The sequence below is a fragment of the Saccoglossus kowalevskii genome, chromosome 11, assembly GCF_978046115.1.
Source record: "Saccoglossus kowalevskii chromosome 11, keSacKowa6.1, whole genome shotgun sequence".
NCBI classification, from domain to species: Eukaryota; Metazoa; Hemichordata; class Enteropneusta; family Harrimaniidae; genus Saccoglossus; species Saccoglossus kowalevskii.
In genome coordinates this window covers 36,128,133-36,148,545 of record NC_140651.1, presented here as the reverse complement: position 1 = coordinate 36,148,545, position 20,413 = coordinate 36,128,133, and the positions used below count along the sequence as shown (strand labels likewise).

At 35.8% G+C, this 20,413-nt stretch overlaps 1 protein-coding gene across 1 annotated transcript in view; it reads left to right on the top strand.

The window, feature by feature from the left end:
* The first annotated feature begins 6,392 nt into the window (after positions 1–6,392).
* Positions 6,393–20,413, top strand: part of LOC102802957 (dual specificity protein kinase TTK-like) — a 36,219-nt gene continuing 22,198 nt past the window's right edge. Inside the window, exons 1-9 of the mRNA XM_085505155.1 lie at positions 6,393–6,521; positions 6,801–6,966; positions 12,879–13,104; positions 14,139–14,245; positions 14,482–14,625; positions 17,846–18,005; positions 18,365–18,461; positions 19,292–19,407; positions 19,526–20,041. Of these exons, the coding sequence (XP_085361281.1) occupies positions 6,840–6,966; positions 12,879–13,104; positions 14,139–14,245; positions 14,482–14,625; positions 17,846–18,005; positions 18,365–18,461; positions 19,292–19,407; positions 19,526–20,041 (1,493 nt within the window). The 5' untranslated portion in view covers positions 6,393–6,521; positions 6,801–6,839. The remainder of the gene's footprint in view (positions 6,522–6,800; positions 6,967–12,878; positions 13,105–14,138; positions 14,246–14,481; positions 14,626–17,845; positions 18,006–18,364; positions 18,462–19,291; positions 19,408–19,525; positions 20,042–20,413) is intronic.

The window sequence follows — 20,413 nt, the reverse complement described above, 5'->3', positions numbered from 1 at the left end:
TTATTAGTTAATAAATAAATACAAACACACCTTACATGCAACGTAGAGTTATTAGTTAATAAATACAAATACATCGTACATGCAACGTACAAGTTATTAGTTAATAAATACAAATACATCGTACATGCAACGTACAAGTTATTAGTTAATAAATACAAATACACCGCACACACAACGTAGAGTTATTAGTTAATAAATACAAATACACCATACACGCAACGTGGAGTTATTAGTTAGCGTGTCAGTAACAGTTGGCATAGAAATTGACCCTGCTCAAGATCGTAACGCTGACCAAAAATTAAAAAAAATGGACGAATGTGAATTGGGACGAATCGACTTGTGGGACGAATGTGAATTGGGACGAATCGACTTGTGGGACGAATGTGAATTGGGACGAATCGACTTGTGGGACGAATGTGTTGGGACGAATGTGAATTGGGACGAATTGACTGTGAATCCACACCGGACCTAGTCCGCTTGTTTGCTCTCTGGGCTTGGCCGTTGGGCCAACGCCCAGATGCAACATTTGTACTTATCTGATGTCAAGACTCCGAATAAAGATCTCCGGTTCACACCATCCCCGTTTACAGTCTCAATCCTTCCCTGACACCATTTACTGTTAATTTTCTTGTTTAAATCTGCAGCTTTCTTTAAAATTAGTATTATTTGTATTCATTATACGATTGCAATATTTGATCATTTGTCTCTTGATGACTTTATCTAATGGGTATCTGTCGAGTTCTCCGTAAATGCCCATTTCGGGAGTATTTTTTGAGACGCCAAGTAAAAACCGACAGTAGCTTAGGTGTACATTCTCGATAGCAGATTTGTAGTTACTTTCATCTTCCCCAGATATCACTGCCATGAACGAATATTGGTCGGATCAGTTTATCGAATGGTTATTTTTACCTTTTGTTTATAACTTAAGCGTTCTTTAATTTAATTTCGTTTTAAGTTAATATTTTTTTCGTTGGGGCTCAGTACAATCCCAAGGTAATTGAAAATTTTAGTTTGTGTGATTAATTTCTGTTCCTTCAAAACAGTCAATTTTCAGATATTGGTGTATTCTGATAGTTTATCAAGATACGTCTGCAAACCTTCTTTTATTTCAGAGAGAATCACGATATCGTCGGAAAGTGGTGCAAAATGTGAATCTAAGGCGAAAAGTAGTGGGAAAGTGGTGCAAAGTGTGAAACTAGAGTGCGAAGAAGAGGGTAAGTGATGCAAAGTGTTAAACTAGAGTGCAAAGTAGTAGGAAAGTGTCGCAAAGCGTTTTCGAGTTCCTCAAATTTGTTTTTGACTTGTGTCACCTATAATCTGTAATGAAATAATACAAACGGTGTCATTATCCAATTTTCGAACTGCATTTATTTTCGCCGTAACTTTACATTTACGAAACATTTATTCGTGTCCCCTAAGAAAGTTTCCCAATTTTCTGCCTAGACATGTTTTCAACGAAAGCATTATATAGATAGGTAAAAATACAAACAATTTCACTAGCAGGAGTTTTATAAAAACCTACGAACTGAACTAATTGTGGTTTCTGATTTACAGGTGTTTGAACTGAGTCAGGTGTGAAATGGAGCCAGTTGAGTCTCGAGCAGTGATCCGGTTTTTGTATTTGAAAGGACGCACACCAAAGGAGACTTTGGATGAAATGAAAGCAACTGGTGATGATTCCCCATCATATGACCTTGTAAAAAGCTGGCATTATGAATTCAAACATGACCGGAAGTCTGTGAAAACAGCTCCCAGACCGAGTTGTCTCTCTTCTGCCATTGATGAGGCATCTGTCCGTCAAGTTGAGGCAGCCATTTTGGAAGATCGACGCACTACTGCTCGCCAAACAGCCCAAGAGGTCAAGATTAGTACAGGGGCTGTGGAAATATCATTCATGACCATTTGCATATGCATAAGGTGTCTGCCAGATGGATTCCCAGGTTGCTCAACCTTTCCAGAAGCAAGAACGCGTTGAGTGCTCGAGGATGGATTTGGAGATGTGCCAAGAAAATGTGTCAAAGTTTTTCAAAAGACTGATTACACAGGATGAAACTTGGGTTTCAATGCAGTGGAAGCACTTGGACTCACCACCTCCGAAAAAGGCAAAAAGCCAGCTCTCCCCTGGCAAGGTCATGCTCACAGTCTTCTGGGACTAGGACGGAGTAGTGATGGCAGATTTCCTGACAAAGTGTACCACAATCACGAGAGCCTATTACGCTTCAGTTTTGATGAAATTAAGAGAAGCTATCAAAATCAAGAGGCGGTCCTCCTGCAGGACAACGCCCAGGTCCACAACTCACATGTCGCCAGATCAGAAGCACGGGCGTGTGGCTATGAAATCCTCCCCCATCCCCCTTACTCTCCTGACCTTGCACCCTCTGACTTTCATCACTTCCTAGCCATGAAGTTGTTTTTGAAAGGAAAGCGTTTCCCAGATGATACAGCCTTGATTTCTGAAGTTACGACGTGGTTGGAGAACCAACCTGGGGTGTTCTACAAAAAACGGTGTCTAGAGCTGCATCAAACGATGGGAGAAATGCATAACTTTGGGTGGTTCCTATGTAGAGAAAGACTACTAACTGTGTCAAGTTTTATTAATCTCCTGTTATGGGAAATGGGTCAGGAGCATTACTTATTGAACGCCCCTCTTATGGGCCCGAAAACTAGCAAAGATAGGAAATAAAATGTTGCATTATTGTCGCCATGTTTATTTATCCTTGACTATTCTCTCACCAGAGAGAATTACATCACGAACGTTTGTTCCCCTGGAGTCTGTAAGAAACTGAATTTATGTCCTTCATTAAAATTCATAAATGTTTGTGTCGTGTTGGTCCTCATTGGTCACTACATTTCCTGCTATCGACAGGGTCGCAGTTATTGTAGCTATCGCCGAGGTAAAAAGTGAGAACTCTTTGATTATTATCACCGATTTTTTGTCGCCGGAGTTTTCCACGCCCCAAATTTTGTTTTCTCGGGCGCCTCTAAATTAAGATAACCTATCTAACCGCTGGAAAGATTGGGCGTTGTTTGACCTCGACCTTTATCGCTAGGGCAATAAGACTCGATTTTCAGTGATGCAGGTCGCTTGGATCTGACTTCTTTTGTTCGAGCTCGTTGTATGCCTGGAAATATAGCAACGTTTTTGTTTTGGTGAATATAGAACATGTTCTATTCCAATAAAGTATTTTTATATGATAATCGAACAATATTAACAATTTAATATTGGGACGACTCCTGTACGCCTGCCCTTTAATTTGACTAACACAAAATCTCAATTCTATGTGTAGCGCTGGTGTGCATGGCGACGGCTGACAGATTTGAAAGAGCAACTGACTTTTAGCTTGATTTTCTATTCTGACGTTTTCTTAGTCACATTTCGTATATACCAGTCAGACACTGAAAAGCAAGTATTAAGTATGTAAATGGTTCGGAGCGTAGTCAACATGGGAATAACAGGTAGGACCTGAAGGTGACGTCATCTTTAATTCATTAAACGAAATTCGCTTTACAATTTTATGTTTCCGAATAATCCAATATTTATGCTAGAGAACACAGTATACAAGTACTGGAAACTGTCAAGTAAACAGTGTAGTCAAATCAGTAAGCAGCACATACTATGAACCTATGGTATACATGAAAATGTAACTACAAAATAAATGTCAGTGAATAAAATATTCATACGATTTCCGTTACACGTTATCATTATGACAAGGAAAAGTAGTGATTTCGTCTCTTGTCCAGGTTATATAATATATTTCCTAAATAAAATGCCATGGGTATTTTTGTAAAGTGTACCTGTATGTATTAAAATATGTACACCTGGTCCATTAAAATAATAAAAACGTGAATACAAGCAAAAACAGTGTTTTCTAGCAACATGGAATTATTATGACCATGAATATTTCACTTCACCGGCAGAAAATGCAATAATAATCAAAACAGCAGAATTTGACCAAAATTACCAACATTTTTAAAATCACTAAATATCTCGTATCTCTGTTACTGCGACCACTCGGGGATAACATAATCTCCTTCGTTCTTTGGACAACATGGATAATATTATCCCTCTTAATGTTGGGGCCACTAAGGGATAATATTATCTTTCCTTTTTTTGGAACAAGTTAGAGATAATATTATCTCCTTCGTTCAACTCAGAGATAATATCATCTCCCTTGTCGTTGGGACCTCTCATTGTTGCTGGGTCCACTCGGGGATAATATTATCCCTTCATTTCGTGGCACCACACGAGGATAATATTGTCTCCTTCGTTCTTGGGACAACTCGGGGATAATTATCTCCATTGTTGTTTGGACCACTTAGGTACAATATATTGGCCAAGTATAATATTACTAGTGAGGAGCGATCCGTGGGGTAATAGCATTTCTATAGGATTGTGCATTACAAGTGGGTTACGCAACAAACTACGTGCTCATGCTCTTAAAAAAGGATGTGAAGCTGAACTGAAATGTAACATGTCGCACTTCTGGTTACTGATAATTAAATACTAATTGGCTAATAGTAATCCCAAACGCCCTTGACGAAAAGAGTAATCTTCATTGGTGAGTAAAATAATAATAGTATCTGTCGAAAAGGCGGGAGAGCTCCACGTTGGTTTAAATGCGTATAGGCGTATCCCACTAAAATACCCACAATGCAGCTTGAGATAATATCTGAGCTGAACAACCAATAAACATTGCAGCAAGTGTTTATTTTTTTCCCAAGCCGGCAGCCTTTGAATACAACCTGAAATGGCTTAATTTTACAAAAGTATGCACATATGAGTTTACTAATATATATCAAGTGGGAGTATATTCATGGACGTATCAACGTGATAAAAACAAATGCTTTTACAAGTGACTGCTTATGATGATGTCCATTAAAATGATAAAAACGTGAAATAAAACCATAGTATACACACAACGTAAACTTAATTATCGAGAGCCTGAGTGATTTTGAATTTAAAAAATCGCCAAAACGCTGTGATATTATATCTAATTGGTGGTGGGAATTTTAAAGCAGTTTATAAAATTGTCTACAAATATTTTCGCAAATAACACTGACCGCGAAAAACTCCCATCATTATCGCTGATGGAATATTTTATATTACAATTTGTTGTATTGCAACACATTACTTACAGTATGTCACTAAGCAGTATGACAATGTGTGATGAAAAGACCCTTCTCCCGGGGGGGGGGGTTCTCTCAATAAAATATGGTACGCAACTTAAAGTAGAAAAACGCGTAAAAAGGTTGTTATTTAGTTATTTGACGCATAACAAGGTTGTGATTTAGTTATTTGACGCGTAAAAAGGTTGTTATTTAGTTATTTGACGCGTAAAAAGGCTGTGATTTAGATATTTGACGCGTAAAAAGGTTGTTATTTAGTTATTTGACGCGTAAAAAGGTTGTTATTTAGTTATTTGACGCGTAAAAAGGTTGTTATTTAGTTATTTGACGCGTAAAAAGGTTGTTATTTAGTTATTTGACGCGTAAACGTAATGTACCGTAATTAGGGTCGAATAACTTAGAATATAGGAATAAAGTGTGAAAAAGGGAATCTCACGAATTCATGTTACCTCACTTTGGAAACAGTATGATTTCAGTATGTATATAGGGTATCTATTTTGTGTAGTTTCTGAACTGTAATTTCATAAAATAAGTACGTGTTTAGAGTTTTTTTTGAAAAGCTATACTTCAGTATGGTTACCAGGTCTGACTTGGAGAACCACTCCCCCGGGACCCTTCTATAAATGGTCAAATATTTCATAGTCGATGTAAGAAACTAGGGGCAATATCAGCGCATCCACAAATCATAAGAACAAAATAACAGCTCCTAACGATGGTATTCTCAGACTAACACCAGTTGTTAATGGCACAATAAAAATCAAGTTAATTCTCAAGTCTGCTGAAAGTTACTACGACAAAGCCCCACTCACTGCGAAAGCTACCGGGGAAAGCTACTAACAACGAAAGCCACTCATCGCGATCCTACTAGTCTGAATGTTATTTGCTCTCTTCAAAACGTGTAATTGGTTGGGACAGACTTGCATACGATCTCCTGATTATTTGTTTGTGTGTGTGTGTGTGTGTTTTTTCAGAACTGTAGTAGAATGAATTGCACGATGCAAAGGATTTTTTCACACAAAACGGCGAATACGAATGTTGCCCAAACGGTTCGTTTAGCTGTGAAAGTTTGCTATTTTCTCCTTAATTGTAATTACCATGGTTTTCGCCATTTATACATCCCCATAACATTTTATTTTATTAAAAAAACAACAAAAAATAGAGAGACTCTATGCAACATATGAAGTCTAGAATTGTAGTAAAATACCGAACTTTGCAGCTTTGCAGCACGCCACCAAGTGGCAAAACTTAGTAAAACCTTCAGTCAGTATCGCACCAATCCCTGCGCGTCGAAAGTGTCACGTGGTTCCATGCCGCTAGATTCAAAATAAAATGGCCGATGCTGAGCTGCACTTTTCATCGTAAAGGAATGAGATGTAAATATCGTTTTCTTTCAGGTAAGATATTATTTACATTCACACGTAATAGTTTCTATTCTGAATTGTATCAATTTAATAAAAGAGATTCTGTTTTTAAATTTAAGTTTTGACCGAAACGTCGAATTGTTATTCTCGGTTTTGCCGACGAGGAAATTGTATATTGTTGTTTTTGTTTGTGGTGTCAATAAGCATGAAACAACGATTCCCGTCATTGTTTCATGCTTATTGACCCACTAGTCACGTTTCTTGCATACTTTCATTGCACGTAACTAAATTGTATATGTCGTTGTTTAACAGCGTGATCAGCTTGTTAGGTATTCACTTCACTGACTATCGATGATGTCAACCTCAAGTTTGCAATCTCTTCGAGCGAGGCTGAAAAATATAGATACCAGAGCTCAGAGAAATAAGCAAGATGATTCATCGCATGGAAATACGGGGACACTGACGTCTGAAGTAACAGGTACGCAGCAAACATTAACATTATTTTTTGCATGTTTTTGGTGCAACAATCTCCAGAGGGAGAGTAATAGTTATACCAGCTGTTATGATCATATCAACCATATTCTCTCTGTTGTATTGTACCATTTCAATAGAAGCCACATCGATCCGTGGTACATCGTGGCCATTTCACAATGTAATCTCATCCTTACAATTAATTAAATAACAATTTGGTATATTAGTCTTATTTTTAACTCTCTGTTAACATAACCAGTGTTCTCCACAATCCAAAATAGTTGGTGGTTAGTTGGTAGTTGTTGGTTAAATTTGCTTATTAATTTGCTTATCATTTACATACAACATTCTAGCATTTATGTCATGAACTGCAACACTCTCCCTTGCAGAGTCTTCTTGACCTAGGGAGCCACAGAGAGCTGCAACTAGACTCTGCCACAGGCGACATTTTACACCAAAATTGTTGGTATTCCGCGTTTTTTTTTAATTCATTTGTTTCTGATATCCTAAGCTTCTGTTGAAAAAAATGTGTGTTATTTAAAATAAATATGTCAAATATTTTTACATTCAGTGCTAAAATCTTTTCAAAATGTTAAAATTATGAAAAAGTAGATCGTGTGATAGGAGACGTAGATGTGAATCGTCAGTTCAAATCGTCTGTGCGTTCGCGTCGTTGCCTCGGGGTGACGCGGGCGCCTCCCCAGTTTTCGTTGCCTGCTATATGACGTCACAACTGGGCGATGTTAGAAAAAAGATAGCTAGGAAATCGATAAGTACAAACGTGTTTAGGTAATTTTCTCAAACATAAAATGCCAGTGGGCGTGATTTCAAAATAAATTTTATACATTTTATACGATTTTCGCTTGCATAGCAACGGACCAATATATCTACTTTCTGCCACGTCGTTTGGGGCACCCTCACGGAGCGACGCGAACACACTCATGGCAAAGCAAAATGTAGGTCCGGTCATTAATATTTAAATTAGCCTGTGAACAGTGGGACGTTCCCTGGCGACTACCTAGCTTAGTGATAAAAGGCCCATAGTGTGAATTGCAGTTCCATTCTCCGTCGCAGAGACATTTACTATTCTTTTTTTAATTTATTTAATGAAACATGTTACAATCTTTTGAAATACGAACAGATTGGTTAATATCAATATTTACGAAATGCAAGGTTTGAAATCGGTGATTTATACGTTATCAAGTTAATCTGCGTTCATGAAATGCAATGCGATAGAGTAACGAAGAGCAAGTACAAAACATAATTGAGTTATAATGTAGAAGATATACAAAGTGATTTGTCACCAAAGCCAAAACGGATGATTTGTCAAATGTTATGGATCAAAATAAAACCCATAACATTTTTATTTGTGGCATCAGTACTCACCCGTGCCGACAGACAGTATGATACATTTAGACATGTATGGTCAGCTACGACACGTTGCGTTTTCACACAGAGTTGTTTTGGAATTCAAAAAAAATGCTAGCAATCAGCAAAATAAAAGAATCGGCTATGTTCTCGAAAAATTCGACATAACAAGCCATGCATGGCACAGTCCCTGTTAGTTATCAAATTTAAGATATAAAGTTTTGTTTATAGTAATATAGCTGGAATATAAACATGTCAGGAATATGATGATTGTTTAACATTTAAATGATTGACATTTGTATCTGATTGTCAAATGAGTAAGTATTGAGAGATATTGCTCTGGAACAGCATTAATTAAAACAAAATCAGCCATTATGAATATATGTATAATGAATATATGAAATTTGAACATAGTCAGTCAAAGCATGTCAGAGATATGGCTCTAGAAGCCCATTCATTAAAACAAAATGGCCACTAGTCGGCCATTCAGAATTCGATTTAAAAAATAAAACAAGTTTTTTAGCACAAAAATAGCCACCATTAGGCCACTTTGAAAAGGATCGTCAAACCAATATATCCGTATATCTGTGACATGATGTATAAATGAATATTAAAAATTTGAACATAATCAGTCAAAAGAAGTCAGACATATGGGTCTGGAAACCCATTTATTAAAACAAAATGACCACCGAACAGCCATTTTGAGTCTGATCTGAAAAATAAAATGACGTGCATCAGGAACCTGTAATGTCTAATGTATGTACCAAGTTTGAACGAAATCCATCCATAAATGCCAGAAATGGTTGATATTTGATGATTTTTTAGCACAAAAATGACAACCATTCTGCCATTTTGAATAGGATTGTCAAACCAATATATCTGTATCTATGACATGATGTATAATGAATATTTAAAATTTGAACATAATCAGTCAAAACAAGTTGGAAATATGGGTCTAGAAGCCCATTCATTAAAACAAAATGGTCGCCAGTCGGCCATTTTGAATGTTATCTGAAAAACAAAATTATTTGCATCAAGGTCCCATAATGTCTAATGTATATATCAAGTTTGAACAAAATCCATCTGTAAACAGCCGAGAAATGCTTGATTTTTATGATTTTTTAGCACAAAAATGGACGCCATTCGGCCATCTTGAATCAGATCGTAAAACAAAATGACGTGCATATGTATGATATCATGTATGATGTATGTGTGAAGTTTGATTGTGATTGGTCCAGGCATTTCTAAGATACAGGTCTGGACGCACACACAGACGCACACACGCACGCACACGCACAGACACACGGAGGTCAAAACATAAGTCCCCGTTTTCGGACTTCGTCTGAACGGGGACTAAAAAATCGATAAATTGAAAAAAGTACATGGAAAAGATAACTAAAATATGTATTCAATTACAAATACTCGCGGTAAACTAATCTGGCAGTCATGTTTAATGTTTTTTACCGCTTTCCGAGTTCAGTACACGAACTCCCAGAATGCGCTGTTCCCCTATGCAACTTAGATACTAAATCGTTATAGCGCCAACAGCGGTGGGTGGCCAATGGTCGCTGAATGGGGTAGGCCTAAAGGTCATCACTTTGCTTTCTCCAAGCTGTTTTCACGATGAAAATCGAGCGAACATTGTAAATACAGCTAGAATTTTAATTTTTGTTTGAGTTTACATACAATCTGCTAATATATTTGTTTATTTTCTGCGCATATACATTTTGTTTGTATTTACTTCCTTCTTTTGTGATGGAAGATGATTATTAAAAATACAGCTGTAAATTGAAACCACTGTAGTTGCGTATTGTGAGCAATAAGTGGCAACAATGTCGGGCGACAATGAATTCAGGCGATTGACACATTGCCATGAATACACTTGATAACTGCTTGCAGACTTCCAGTGGTCATTGTTTATGTCCGAACTTTTGAAACATTAGCAAAATAAAAGGTTGGGCAACTACTCTTTTGTTTAGGCTTGAGAAGAACAATGCAAGCTTTTTACAAATAATTTCAACTGGATGTACGTTGGTGGGCGGTTGTTGAGAGTAACTAGGCGGCCGTAAAACATAATGGGTGGGCCACCTAAAACCCCTTGTGGAGAACACTGATAACTCTGTACTATGGTATTGGTGATATATGAATTGGGTGCCATAGGATGGTACTTGATGGCCAACCAACCTAATCAAGTATGTATTTTGCATTGTACGAGTGCAAAATAAGTTATTAGGAAATTAGAAAATTAGGATATTAGTACCAGCTGTTTTATACGCATGCGCATTGGCTGATCCTGTCAAATCTCGTCATCTGTTTTGGGGCGTGTCTGGTCGATGTGAAATTGCTTAAGCCATTGGGTAACGGAATTAACTGGTGTCTGTGTGAAAACTGCTGTAAAGTGGCGGTAAAATGAATTTGCACGTTTTTTGCGCTGCCATTTTCTGAATGATTTGGAGCAGCAATGGAAGCCACCCATTAAATTGATAAAAATCTTGTCCAGAATATAATTTTAAATGGCCGAACTTATAGAGAAATCAGTCTCGTATTGGAAAAGCATGTTTTCGGGGAGGAGGGGTATCGAGGTGGCGTGGCGTGGTGAGTAGATTTCCTCCCCAGGACGCCGAGTTGGGCGTCAGTTCCGAGACGTAGGCGGTGAATATGGTGTCGAGCGACCAACATAGTAAACCAAACTTAGAACTCGCGATACTGGTGCAGACGACTATTGTCAAACAACCATGAAAAATAAATGGCGGGACTTTGGTGTTGCACATTTAGCACAGAAATAAAAGACACGCCCACAGTTGGACAACCAATCATTTTATTATTGGTCTGGATGTACCATGGATCATCTCACATACACGATGTGCCGCCCTCCAATGGCGGGATGAGCGGCTTCCTTTGTGCACAATCAGCGTCAACTTCATGAGAGAAACACAACACACTTGCTAAAGCCAGACCGTTTGGTGGCGTCCTACTATTTCATCAATAACCAAATATACTATTATCCTGTTCCCGAATTGGACATCTGTTTATTTGGAGTAATTTCCAATTCTACGCCAGGTCCTTAGTAATTAATGATTCCATGTATTTATTTGGCCGTTATTTGACAGACGTAAAATGCCATAATGTTAATTCACGGAAATTTAAACACTGATACTGATAATGAAATTTGCCAAAAAATAATAAATTTGCTATCCCATGGAAATAATTGAAATCAAAATATTTTGTAATACTAGTATATTAAGTTTTGCGTCGCATGCACACGATTGAAATATCATATAAAATGGGCCTAATATACTAATGTTGTATTTATTTAATTGTAAGAACGAGTTTACATTCTGGAATGACCATGATGTACTGTGGAATACTTTATTTTCGCTGGAATTAATTTTTGCTGAAAAGGCTTTTTGGGCGTTTTGTATTGAATTTATTTTCACTGATTTTTGATGAGTTCAATGTGAAATATAAGAAAAAAGGTGTATTTGGTGGATTTTATTTTCACGGAATCATCCCTTCAGTGAAAATAGCAAAAATAAATTTGAAGTGAAAATAAAGTATTCTACAGTACCACGGATCCACATCTTCTAATACAGGTTTTACAGTATTCTGGTATTTGTGTTTGGATGCAGCACCCCTGAAGGACTTGGTAACTTAGTGCAGACTTGCTAACAACAGTGGATTAGTTTTTGTATTTAATTGAAAACAAAATTTAGTCTTGTACATCAATACCAAATTAGAAATTAAAGAAGAAACAGATGCAATAAATTTTCATTCATTTATTCCTGGTTTTGTAACTTATAGTGATATCATTGTTGGTAATAATAATTTATTACACTTTGTTATCTTTAGGCCACACTTTTATTATCCCTTGTTTCGCGAACCCGCCAAATGAACAGGAGCCGAAAATTAAATAAAAAATAAAATTTTATTTCAGTGTAATTTCTCGCGCCCACCTACTTTTAAGTGCTAAACATTGCTAAAAAAAACTTGTGTTTATTTTTATTTATTTTTTTTTCGCCCGCCGCATAACAAACTGAAGTTGCATTTCCGTGGGAGTATGATGATCAACATACCAAAGTCTCGCGCAGATGAAAAAACAAGGTTATGCATGGAATAAAATTTTATTTCATTTCTTCTCTCTGATCAATGATCTCACTTACAATTCTTTGAGAATTACACAAATCTAATGGAAAAAAAGAATGAATTTTATTTTTGTCCCCGCCCTCCTCAAAAAAGTTGCCTTATAAAAACTTGAGAAACAAGGAATAAAAAAAGTCTGGCCTTACATGGATATGATATTCTAGGAAAAAAAATCAATAATGCTATCATTGAAACTTAAATTGTTATGGCATGGCTTAAAGAGTTGGTGGCTGGTACTAACACAACTTGTTGCCCTTGCTAGAAGCTGACACAATTTTGTATTTGTAGACAGAGAAGCAGATTTGTCTTACATTTTCTTACCATCTACAGATTTGTTGGTTCTTTTTACCTACTTTCTATAGAAGTTTGTTTATTGTCATTGATTGTTATTATTCATTTGTTGACTTTTAGATCACACTTCATGGTTACATAGGATCATAGAGTCTGGTAGCAAACCTGATGATTGGTTGACATATATCAGTTATGCAGAACAGAGACCACATTATTCAGATCAACACAGTAGATATCGATACTTGTTTAATATGTATAATGCAGCTTTACAGCATATATCATTGGATGAAAATAAAAAAAATATCACATATGCAAAATTACATATTAAGTTTGCTCTTCTACAAGGGTAAGTTAAACTAGGTTTTACAATTTGTTTCACTGCAAACCTTCAAGTATACTACCGGTACCGGTAGCACCTCACTAACTTTACATCAGTTGATGCCATGCGTAAGAATTTTCCTATTTGCTGTGTCACAGCATACCTGTATCAGACTTTGATGGAGAATAATATAGAATTGTATGGTAGTTGTAGGTAGATCTGTCACTTATTTTGTTTCATAACCTAGTGCAACATGCTACTATTCCACATTCAAGGCTGACCTGACAACCAACATTTCTTAGTGCTTTATTGTGACTAGTGTGAATGGGTAAACTCAACAATGAGCTGTTGAATGCTTCTTCAATGCCTAGTTCATCATTCAACATTAATAAATTTATCTCTTCTGTGTTGCATAGCCACTGACGATATCCAGAAATGGCCAAATTCGTTTGACTGGCACAATTGGCTTTTCGACTGATTTATAACAAACTTGGCCTAGCTGGTCAAAGGACATAGTTAAGGGTCGGGTCTTGCATGAAAAAAAACATGGCGGATATTGTTTTGCATCAAGTGTTTGTGTGCAGTTGATGACATTTCCTTTCAATAATACTAAGCTGACTTTTGCTTGCATTACATAACAAACCAACAAATCAATTACCGGGGGGGTAGATGTAGTTTATTATAATCATGATCTAGTAATAATCAATCAATTTTTGTAACATCTTGAAAACAAGTAAGGTAGTCAGTTGCCTGTAAAATAGCTTTGCCAGATTACACTTCTAAGCAATGTGTTTGTAATTATTTTTTTTATTCAAAAATTGATCTATACCAAGAAAATTAATGTCAATGCAAATTACATTTAAAATCACTGCGTATTTTTTGCTATCAAATGAAATTCTGACCATATATTTTTTGGACTGTATTTCAATTGTTCGGTATGCCTTTTTTAGAATCAAATCAAGGCCTTTCACTCTTGTTTAATGTCTAAATTAAAATACTCATGGTTAGGTACTTTAAAAAATGGAATCACATAATTATTATATTTATTGTATTTATTTCAGTGATGAAGATGTTGAAGATGGTCGGATGCAATTCCAGTTTGCCAGGGCTAACCTAAGAACCATTGCATTAATACACATTGCTGCAGCTCAATATGAATTAGACCATGGTCAGTAAACAATAGCTGTTTTAAACATGCTTGCTAAGTGTCTTGAAGAGTCGCTGATAACTTGTGCTATTTTGGAGTACTATAACTATTCTAAACATAATATGTGTATATTATATAGAAGAGAATATGATGGTCAAACAACACTGTATTATGATTCTGATTCTCAGTATGTACAATGTACCTCATTGCTGTGTGTAGACTGGTATATATGATGGATTAATTATTTTTGCTTCAAGGTAACCTTGCTAAAAGCAGAAGTATTTTAAGAAAGGCAAAAGAAGTAGAAGCTGAACCTAGGGATCTGTTGAATAAAGCAATGCAGAAATTGCTCACTGGTGACAAAGAGCTTTATAGTCTTGAACAGTGTGGCATCAAACAAGGTATGTTAATTGTGATTTGTAGACAATTCCATCTTGTGGTTTTTTTAATTGTTAATAAATATAAATGAATAATTCAGTTATAACTCAACCTGAGGTATCAAAGGAGTCAGTATGGAAATATGAATAAATAATTCAGTTATAACTCAACTTGAGGTATCTAAGGAGTCAGTATGGAAATATGAATGAATAATTCAGTTATAACTCTACCTAAGGTATCTAAGGAGTCAGTATGGAAATATGAATGAATAATTCAGTTTAACTCTACCTGAGGTATCAAAGGAGTCAGTATGGAAATATGAATAAATAATTCAGTTATAACTCAACCTGAGGTATCAAAGGAGTCAGTATGGAAATATGAATAAATAATTCAGTTATAACTCAACTTGAGGTATCTAAGGAGTCAGTATGGAAATATGAATGAATAATTCAGTTATAACTCTACCTAAGGTATCTAAGGAGTAAGTATGGAAATATGAATGAATAATTCAGTTTAACTCTACCTGAGGTATCTAAGGAGTCAGTATGGAAATATGAATGCATAATTCAGTTATATCCCTACCTGAGGTACCAAAGGAGTCAGTATGGAAATATGAATGCATAATTCAGTTATATCCCTACCTGAGGTACCAAAGGAGTCAGTATGGAAATATGAATGCATAATTCAGTTATAACTCTACCTGAGGTATCTAAGGAGTCAGTATGGAAATATGAATGCATAATTCAGTTATATCCCTACCTGAGGTACCAAAGGAGTCAGTATGGAAATATGAATGCATAATTCAGTTATAACTCTACCTGAGGTATCTAAGGAGTCAGTATGGAAATATGAATGCATAATTCAGTTATATCCCTACCTGAGGTACCTAAGGAGTCAGTATGGGAATATGAATGAATAATTCAGTTATAACTCTACCTAAGGTATCTAAGGAGTCAGTATGGAAATATGAATGAATAATTCAGTTTAACTCTACTTGAGGTATCTAAGGAGTCAGTCTGGAAATCCCAATGCATAATTTAGTTATATCCCTACCTAAGGTATCTAGGGAGTCAGTATGGAAATATGAATGAATCATTGAGTTATAACTCTACCTGAGGTACATGTATCTAAAGAGTCAGTATGGAAATATGAATAAATAATTCAGTTTAACCCTACTTGAGGTATCTAGGGAGTCAGTATGGAAATATGAATAAATCATTGAGTTATAACTCTACCTAAGGTATCTAAAGAGTCAGTCTGGAAATATGAATGAATAATTCAGTTATAACTCAACCTGAGGTATCAAAGGAGTCAGTATGGAAATATGAATGAATCATTGAGTTACAACTCTACCTAAGGTATCTAAGGAGTCAGTATGGAAATATGAATGCATAATTCAGTTATAACTCTACCTGAGGTATCTAAGGAGTCAGTATGGAAATATGAATAAATAATTCAGTTTAACCCTACTTGAGGTATCTAAGGAGTCAGTATGGAAATATGAATGCATAATTCAGTTATATCCCTACCTGAGGTACCTAAGGAGTCAGTATGGAAATATGAATGAATAATTCAGTTATAACTCTACCTAAGGTATCTAAGGAGTCAGTATGGAATAATGAATAAATAAATCAGTTTAACTCTACTTGAGGTATCTAAGGAGTCAGTCTGGAAATATGAATGAATAATTCAGTTATAACTCTACCTAAGGTATCTAAGGAGTCAGTCTGGAAATCCCAATGCATAATTTAGTTATATCCCTACCTGAGGTATCTAGGGAGTCAGTATGGAAATATGAATGAATAATTCAGTTATAACTCTACCTAAGGTATCTAAGGAGTCAGTCTGGAAATCCCAATGCATAATTTAGTTATATCCCTACCTGAGGTATCTAGGGAGTCAGTATGGAAATATGAATGTATAATTCAGGTATAACTCTACCTGAGGTATCAAAGGAGTCAGTATGGAAATATGAATGGATAATTCAGGTATAACTCTACCTGAGGTATCTATAGAGTCAGTATGGAATTATGAATAAATAATTCAGTTATAACCCTATCTGAGGTATCTAAGGAGTCAGTATGGAAATATGATTGAATCATTGGGTTATAACTCTACCTGAGGTATCTAAGGAGTCAGTATGGAATAATGAATAAATAATTCAGTTTAACTCTACTTGAGGTATCTAAGGAGTCAGTCTGGAAATCCCAATGCATAATTTAGTTATATCCCTACCTGAGGTATCTAGGGAGTCAGTATGGAAATATGAATGAATAATTCAGTTATAACTCTACCTGAGGTATCTAAGGAGTCAGTCTGGAATAATGAATAAATAATTCAGTTTAACTCTACTTGAGGTATCTAAGGAGTCAGTCTGGAAATCCCAATGCATAATTTAGTTATATCCCTACCTGAGGTATCTAGGGAGTCAGTATGGAAATATGAATGAATAATTCAGTTATAACTCTACCTGAGGTATCTAAGGAGTCAGTATGGAATAATGAATAAATAATTCAGTTTAACTCTACTTGAGGTATCTAAGGAGTCAGTCTGGAAATCCCAATGCATAATTTAGTTATATCCCTACCTGAGGTATCTAGGGAGTCAGTATGGAAATATGAATAAATCATTGAGTTATAACTCTACCTAAGGTATCTAAGGAGTCAGTATGGAATAATGAATAAATAATTCAGTTTAACTCTACTTGAGGTATCTAAGGAGTCAGTCTGGAAATATGAAGGAATAATTCAGTTATAACTCTACCTAAGGTATCTAAGGAGTCAGTATGGAAATATGAATGAATAATTCAGTTATAACTCTACCTGAGGTATCTAAAGAGTCAGTATGGAAATATGAATGAATAATTCAGTTATAACTCTACCTGAGGTATCTAAGGAGTCAGTATGGAAATATGAATGAATCATTGAGTTATAACTCTATGGCACAAAGTGTGAAATTTTGTGCTGATAAATTTCATCAAATTACAAAAAATCCCAAAAGTGAAAGCAAATTACAGTATACTGTAAAATTCTTTATTTTCACTTGGAATTAATTTTCGCTGAAGGAATGATTCAGTGAAAATAAAATCCAGTGAATATACCGGTACCTTTTTTCCTATATTTTACATTCAACTCTTTAAAAATGAATTTCATATCCAAAAAGTTTTTTCAGCAAAAATTAAATTCCAGCTAAAATAAAATATTTTACAGTACATGATTAACTGTGACTTTTCATACATTACAGACAGAGTTACTGGTATCTCCCTTGCTGCAAAGATGAGTGAAGAAGGTTTATCCAGACGTGGTTCATGGCTTGCAAATAATAGTGGTAGTGGTAGTAGTAGTAGTAGTAGTGGAAGCAAGGAATCGCCCTGTGAGGAGTTAAATACAGTTTCATCACTTAGGTATGTTTGACACATTGTCCACTACTGTCTTCATGTGTATTGACATTTTGTTTTCCTCTCACTCTCAGTTTGACATCTCCATAGTCTTATCTGGGTTTGTCAAGCCTTGTCTTTTGCAAATGACTACAGATAGAAAAATACCTCTTCTAAAAGCACTGAGGCAATTTATGGGAGTGATTTAAATGTGTTGCGAAATTATTTGCATGTGTTAATTTAGAAAGAAAAGTGAGGTAAGTTTTTTTTTTAGCTCTCCAAAAGGGCATTTGACTATTTAGGGATTTGGCTATGTAAAGCGATAACCGATGTAAGCTGTCTGCAGTAGTTTGATTATGTTCCAACTCTTTGTTGTCTTTTAATAGATCTTCAGCAATATTGCCAGTGAATGATGAGAAAGATGATACTATACCTTTACAGTTACCTACCACAGCCCAAAAGAACACCGCAGTGAGAGAGCATGTAAGTTATGTCAGCAAGCTGCATCCAGTTTTGATAATACTTTTACATCATATTATCCTTATCATACTAGCCTTGAACTTACTGGTCATGTGACAATATACTCAAACTGGTTATTTGATAGCACACACTCAAATATTGTGCTCTAGTCATATGGTATTCACTGCATCATTGGAAATGTTCAACATATGAAGCAACTGATTGAGGTTTCTTTGTGACTCACAATCAAGTAGGAGCTAATGACATTACTGGTGTTTTCAAGTTTAATATATTTGTCAACTAATATTGCAGCAATTTTGAAATTATGTTTGAGTAACGTGTAAATTTAAGTTTTAAGTAGATTGTTTCACTGTGTAGAATTTTGTTATATACAACACCAAATGTGCTGACCTTTCTCCATAAAACCACATTGTCATTTCCAATTCAAACAAACATGCTGTATTCCAGATGTTGAAACAATGTTGCATTGATTTGTAAGGCATACCAACATTGATGTGTTCAAGAATATTGACGTTTAAATTGAACACTTTTGTTTGTTTAAATTGAACGCAAAATAATAGCACTTGTTGGAAATTTGTACAACACAAAACATTTTTTGTTGCCATTTCAGACTATAATCTTTCATTAAATTATTACTACAACCAGAAAAACATGTATAATAATAAGGTTATTGCGAGAATACAGAAATATGCACTTCAGCAGTGTGGAGTATCATTGACCTCTGTTACATGTCAGTTGATATGATCGTCATACTGCTTTGTACGTAGTTTTTGGTGTTCTAATGATAATATCAGTATATTAGTACCGGGTAACTCATTGTCTTTGTTGTGTAGTTTCAACACATCAGTCAGAGTGCAAGTAAAAGTATCCGAGGTTCTGTGTTTACACCTGATGCTAAACCATCACTAAATTTAGCAGCAACAGTTGGACCATCAAGGGCATCTAGAGGGTGAGTACTATCACTTAGTTTAACAGCCAAGCTATTAGTGACTCCCAAAAGTAAATGAAAACTTCATGTGTAGCTCTTGTACTAAGCATTTCTTAGTTTGATGTCTTTTATATTTCAGTTCATCAATGTTTGGAGGGGCTATTCGTCTGAAAAGAACAAGTCTACCTAAAGTTTGTGAAAACCCAGGCTATGATGATGATGACAATGATGATTATGATATGCTACATGGAATAAAACCTCTTGATAATGATAATCAAATTACACCTGGTAATGACAGTTTATTGAGAAGTGAACTTACACCTGATCATGAAGCAGCTGGTAAAGGCAGTGGCATTTCTTTCCCTTCAATGGTAGACCATTTGCATAGCAAGTCACGGGTCAGTGGAAATCTAGTACATGTGCAAGGTAGACAAGGAACCCTTTCTAGTATATCAGAGAGTCCAGTGTGTGCGACATCAATAAACACTCCAGAAGTTCCTAAATTGTTGTCTGTTATGAACAGTGAAAATAGAGCACTACTGCAATCCCAGAAAGCATGTGCTGATGATGTGGAGATGTGTGATATTGCTGATAGATCAGTAGAACGCTGTGCTTTGCGCCAACGCCAGCCAATTCCATTTCCACAGTTGCACAGGTGAGTCCGAAATGTACACGTAGCATATTGTACTGTCCAAGGGCATACTTTGTATACATCGTCCTCAGTGATACTCCTGCTGTTGTATCTTTGTGCATACTTTTATACTCATATAAGCTTTAATACAATCTTACTTTAGGGTTGAGATCCATGTATATTAATGCAGATTTAAACTTGGTGCATACATTAATGTAGGTGCTTTGGATAAACTACAGCTGTACCATCATATTTATTTTATTTTAACATTTCTATAGCTGTCTAAAAGTATAATACTGTGGATTACACATTATGCATCTCAAAAAGCAGACTTATTTGAACTGTAAAGATTCCTGTTTTATATTTCATGTGCCCTCAGCACAAGTTTGATTTCTT